The following is a 6,168-nucleotide window of genomic DNA, read 5'->3' on the forward strand; positions in this document are numbered from 1 at the left end:
GCCAATGAATGACAACTATGATTATTGGGCCAAGGTGTCCAGTTTCTCTTGACAGATCCATGTCTAGCAACAGTGGCTACGAGACTAAAGTTTTGGAACACAGAATCTATTGGTGTGGAACCAGTTCGCTTCAGAGGTAGACCATCGATCTTGATCTTATTGGCACTTTGCTCAGCTTAATTGTATTTGAAGATCAGACGAAAGACTCAAGTGGGTCAACTGTCTAGAGAATAAAACCCAGTTAAACAAGGTAGCAGATTAGGGGATTTTACCCTTAGTTACATTTTACAAAAGCAAGTGAATTGTTTCCTTATGACTAGCCTTGATTAGTGACCACTAAAAAATGTATGTTTGAATTTCACAAGTCATATATTTTCAAGACAAGAGCCCAAACTTATCAAGACAATCTTTGGAAAAGCAGTTAATGGAGGCATAATCCACAACTTTAATTAACAATGAGACTTTCAAATTGAACACATAGAAGGAAAATTAATGAATTGTTTAATTTTGTCTTTCCTGTGCCTTACTTGTGTGATGCATATTCTTCTAAAAGTGCCATTACAAATGCATGGTTTTTTCATCAACTGCTGATTTCATTAGTGTTTAGAAAGCATCCAGTTACCATGCTAAAAGAAAGTGAAGAGGCAGCCCAGATGCTTGCTAAGCCAGAGTTCAAGGTGCCCTGCCCACGCATCTTAACGTTGCTGCCCTTAACTTAAACAGCTTGGTCTGGCTGCGCCGCTTAAGCTGCCAAGAAAGTCATCCGGGACTCTTGAGGGTTTTTGTGCAGGAGTGTCATTTGCAAGTTTGATTTGGAATGTGCTCTTGACAAAGGCGGTTACATCCTGTGTTCCTATTGCCCTGGCTTGGCTCAGTGCAAGAGGGCTACTAGCAGTTTCCGGAAGTCCCCGGAAGTGTCTGAGTGAACCATGTCAGAGAGAGACTTCTGATACTTCTCCTGGAACTTTGCTTTGATCCCCTGAAGGTCCACCTGTAGAAGAAATAACAGCGGTGGAGACAAGAACATTTGTGGTGTGTTCACAAACAGTGGGCACTCTTCTACATACGTTATATTCATTTGCTCATTCATGCCCTAAAACAGCCCTTTGAGATAGGGCTTTATTTCCTATCATTATTTCATTTATTACATTATTTCAATTTTGTGATCAGGAAAGGGAAGGCAGAGGTCAATTCCCCAAAGGTTGCAGAGGTGTCCGCGTGTGTGTGTGTTCCACTAAAACTCTCAAATTTCTTTTCTTTCTTTTTTTTTTTTTTGAGTTGGAGTTTCATTCTTGTTGCCCAGGCTGGAGTGCAATGGTGTGGTCTCGGCTCACTGCAACCTCTGCCTCCCGGGTTCAAGCGATTTTCCTGCCTCAGCCTCCTGAGTAGCTGGGATTACAGTCAACCACTGCCTGGCTAATTTTTTTTTTTTGTATTTTTAGTAGAGATGTGGTTTCATCATGTTGGCCAGACTGGTCTCGAACTCATGACCTCAGGTGATCCACCTGCCTCAGCTCCCAAAGTACTGGGATTACAGGCATGAGCCATCGTGCCCAGCCCTAAAACTCTTGAAATTCATACAGTTTTTACACGTTACAAAGTATTGTTTTTCTTTTGAGTTTTAAGAGTTATTTGAAAATGAATCACCCTAAGCTAGCAGGACTGTACACAACCTGGCAGTGAGCCTGACTTGGCCTGCAGGCTGTAGTTGCTTGACACCTGGTATAAAGCTAAGAAAATTGTCAACACAGAGATGTGGAATTAAGCAATTAAGCAGTTTTTCCCTCATGCCCTGATTAGCAAGGATATTAGTACCAGTCAACACAATCCAAATCACTATCAACTTGTAGGATTTATTGTGAGTGTAATTCACAGGAAGCTTGAACAACCTAGGTGCTGGAAGTGATGGTAGGACTCAGGATAAAAATAAATTCAGACATTGCTCTGCCAATAGATGTTTAACAGCCCTAGCAAAGGAGGTGATACTTGTATCAGAAAAGATGTAATTCCAGGTAGAACATAATGGATCTCATAAAAGAAGCAGAGAACTCTTTTTAACCAGGAGTCTTTCTTTTCTTTTCTTTTTTGGCTTAGACCCTTCCTTGTACTCCAGGCCCAAAAAGTGTGGCTCAGGGATCTGATTCTTTCTTCTCCTGCCCCAGTGAGAGGGCTGAGCTGAGAGAGTGAGAGAAATGATCAGGATGGGAGTATGTAGGGGAGTGAGGGAGGGTTTGCAGTGGATGCTGAGCAGGTGGCCGACGCTACAGGAGACAGGTGGCGTCTGTCTCTCCCCCAGCCTACACAGGGAGAGTGTACTCTCCCCCTGCTCCATTGCTTGGTTTCTTGCCCCATGCTGGGGCAGGGGCAGGGGCAGGAAGGTGGAGGGTGGGTGGGGATGGGGTGTACAGGGCTCTGTTCTAGTGCCATGTGGCTTTGGGAGATTAGGAAATCTGGTCAAACTACTATATCTAGCTAGGCCTGAAGCCTTCTGAGGGAACTGCCCACATGTTGAGCTGGCCCAGGACGTGTGGCTGATTCTGAGATGAGATAGAGCTTCTTGGAATAAAACACTCTGTGGGCCACGCCGGAGTGATCATGGAACCCTCACAAGCCCTTTGGATGGATCCAGTCTCTCTGGGGGTCTTTTGGAATCCTGGGTCTTCGTTGTGTTCAACCTGCCCCCTTTGAGTCCCTCAAGATCTCTCATCTCTCAGTGACTTTGGCGGGAGGTTGAGTTGCTAAGAGACAGAGGTACAGACAAGGCAGAAGACCTGGAGAGAAAGGAGGGAGAGGGGTTTGGAGCCATGGAGGAGAGAGGCAGAGGCATGGCAGGAGCAGAGCAGAGAGACTGGCAAAGGGGAAAAGGGGAGACAGAGAGAGACGTGGCCTTCAATAGAAAAAGAGTTGTGGAGGAGGAGAAAGTAGGGGAGAAGAAATTCCAGGAATAGAAATAAAAACGCAAGAACTGTCTTATTGCGAAGTTATATTTAAAAACAGAGTCAGATGTTAAGTATTATGTGTTAAGAAGCCATGGATCAGAATTTGGTTTGGTGTCCCTCCCCTTCACCTCCCCCTTCATTTAAAAACTTTTTTTTTTTTTTTGAGGGCAGATGTCTGTGGTTTTCAAGTGCTTAGTTCCACTTCGTTCCCCAAGGCTTCTCCTGCTGCCAATGAAATGCCACTTCCCCTTTATTTTGTACCTCCTTCTGTCTGTGGCCCCATATCCCAAAGTGTTAGTGGTGACTTTTTTTCTTTTTTTTTTTTTGAGACCGAATCTCGCTCTGTGACTCAGACTGGAGTGCAGTGGCGCCATCTCAGCTCACTGCAACCTCCACCTTCTGGGTTCAAGCAATTCTCGTGCCTCAGCCTCTTGAGTAGCTGGGACTACAAGTGTGTGCCACCATGCCCAGCTAATTTTTGTATTTTTAGTAGTGACGGGGTTTCACCATGTTGGCCAGGCTGGTCTCGAACTCCTGACCTCAGGTGATCCACCCACCTCGGCCTTCCAAAGTGCTGGGATTACAGGCGTGAGCCACTGCACCTGACCAGCTGTGGTCTTGACGGCTGCTCCCAAGCGGTTGGCTCCTCCTCTCCCTTCCCTTCCTTATACACACACATTTCCCGAGAGCAAGCACAAATTGACTTTTAGGGGGTGAAAAAACCCTTAATCTTTTTATGTATGAAGCACTGATATCCACGTGGTATATAAACAGATTTGTAGTGTTTGTTATCTCTGGTGTTAACATTTCTTGAGGGGAAGGGATGGCAATGAAGAAACACATGTGTCTAAAAGGGCTCCTTACAGGAGCAATAGTGTTTAAAAAGATGGAGAACCATTGCCTTATGCTGATGTGCTTGCTTCTGCAGTGTGTTCAGTTAAGGAAAGGCCTCGCTCAGGAATTCGGAAATCATTCTCTTTTGGTCCCTGCTGCTGGCTGACCTCTTTCAAGTGTCTTTGTTTTGTCTTCCTTAACAGGGAGCCGTGCATAGCTGCAGCCCTTGAGAACCGCTCGACAGGGTTGCCTCTGCACCCCTCCGTGAGCTCTCCAGAGCCACAGAGGACAAAAAAAGAAGCAACGACCATTATTGTATTTTTATAAAAAGAAACAGATTGAAGCAGAGCACAATGTCTTCTGCAAATTCTGGGAAGGCAAGTGCTGTCTCTGTTTTACTTTTTCTGTAAATAGGCCCTTAATAGAAACTATTTGTTGATGACATCAGTGGTGGAAAAAAGAGAAGTTGCAGCCGCCTCTTTGGAGTCAGAGTGTGTCTTACCTCGGCCCTGGTCACGATTATGCGAATCAACATCTCCTCATCCGTCCCCGCACCCTTCATCGACTTGTACAGACGTTCCGCAAAATAGCCCTCGCAGTCCCGGGCACATCTCACTGGGCAGGACGAAGGAAAAGAGAGTGTGAGGCTTTCACATTTTGTGGAATGACCTGGGGACCCCCCTAAGTGTCACCTGGCTGCCCTTTGAACTGACTGGATGGTGAGGCAGAGGTTTGAAAGGAGCTGACTTGACACTGTTGTGAAATGAGATTCGGAAGATTCCCTGGTCAGAGCACCTGGAAACTTCAGGCAGAGCTCGTCTCCTGTCCCCTGAAGACCCTCTAGAGGAGAGCTGTGACATCCTCAGGGCCTCCCGGCCACGTCCATTATTCTCATTATTTCCCAGCAGAAATAACTTTTCCTATCAAAGTGAAATCTCTGGTGCTGTCATAGGGTTCTGAAGGGAAACAGATTGGCCAGCAACCTTCTGGAATAAAACTTCATCATCTTGACAATGTATCCAGTTGGACAGCCGCCCGCTCTCCTATGCTCAACAACCTCCCTACCCTTTGTTTTTCCTCACTGGGTTTGTTTTGTAAGCCTCATCTCTGAACCTTTTCCAGGTTCCCCACGAACTTTTGGTTTGCAATCTGGGATGTGGACTTGATGAAATGTTTGATCCTTTTTAAAGATCACTTTCCTACGATGCTGCTATTTGCTCTTTCCTGGCCTCCCCTTGCCTTCCAGCTTTGATCTGTCCACAGCTTAATGAAGCATGGTCTCTATTCATCAAGCAGGTGATAGGGTGCATCTCTTCTCCTGGGAATAAATCATTCCTTCCCCTCCTCCCAGGCGCACATGGATCCATCATGACTAACACGTTAGAGGAAAAAAAAATTGCCCTTTAGGCTGTTAACATTTCTCTAGAACACTTGATGATGTTAGTGATTAACAGTAAGTGATTGGCATAAATGTGGAATGTGCAACCTTACTGTGTCCCGTAATGGGGCTGTTGTTGTCTAGGGGACCGTCTGTGTGATTGATGCTTACAAGCAGGGGAGAGGAGCAGAGTTCGGGAAGCAGAGTCTGGGTTGGGAACCAGTCTCCTTTTACAGGCCATGTGGCAGCTGCCACAGTTTCAATGGAAAAGAAAATCACACTGAAAAAGAAACAAGGTCTGGCCTCTTTCCCCTGAGAACAACCCAAAAGCTGCTGGATTGGTGGTTCAGGGGAAACTTGCACGCTACTTTGGGGAGTAGCATATTCGAGACTCACTGTGGTCCCCAGACAATTTGAGCTAGCGAGCACCACAAAGCTTTCCTGAAAATCCTCTTCCGTACAGTGCGATTTGATGCGGGGATCATTGTCTGCCTGAAGTCACTGTGTTCCGCTCGTGCACAGGGGTCTTCTCCCTTGACATTCCTTCTACCTGCTTTTTGGGAAGAAAACTCTCAACATTTCTCCTGTCTATAATCTATGCTTGGGGAACAACCTCTGTTGTTAGCAGCAGCAGGAATCCCTCAAAAGGCTGGGCAGGGATAGCCAGAGAAGATGTGGAATAAAATTCTTCACTGCAGCCAGGCACAGTGGCTCACACCTGTAATCCCAGCACTTTGGGAGGCCAAGGCCGGTGGATCACTTGAGGTCAGGAGTTCGAGACCAGCCTGGCCAACATGGTGGAACTCCGTCTCTACCAAAAACACAAAAATTAGCCAGGTGTGGTAATCCCAGCTACTTGGGAGGCTGAGGCACGAGAATCGCTTGAACCCAGGAGACAGAGGTTGCAGTAAGCTAAGATTGTGCCGCTGCACTCTAGCCTGGGTGATAGAGTGAAACTATGTCTTGAAAGAAGAAAGAAAGAAAGAAAGAAAGAAAGAAAGAAAGAAAGAAAGAAAG

At 46.1% G+C, this 6,168-nt stretch overlaps 1 protein-coding gene across 2 annotated transcripts in view; it reads right to left on the reverse strand.

The window, feature by feature from the left end:
- Positions 1 to 427: 427 nt before the first annotated feature.
- The window catches only part of ANXA13 (annexin A13), a 58,119-nt gene continuing 52,378 nt past the window's right edge, over positions 428 to 6,168 (reverse strand). For both annotated transcript variants that reach the window (XM_023223044.1, XM_023223039.2), the window contains 2 exons: positions 4,276 to 4,388; positions 428 to 991 (listed from right to left, as the gene is read on the reverse strand). In XM_023223044.1, the coding sequence (XP_023078812.1) occupies positions 872 to 991; positions 4,276 to 4,388 (233 nt within the window). In that variant the 3' untranslated portion in view covers positions 428 to 871. The remainder of the gene's footprint in view (positions 992 to 4,275; positions 4,389 to 6,168) is intronic.

This window comes from Piliocolobus tephrosceles, chromosome 7 (genome assembly GCF_002776525.5).
Source record: "Piliocolobus tephrosceles isolate RC106 chromosome 7, ASM277652v3, whole genome shotgun sequence".
Taxonomy (NCBI): Eukaryota; Metazoa; Chordata; class Mammalia; order Primates; family Cercopithecidae; genus Piliocolobus; species Piliocolobus tephrosceles.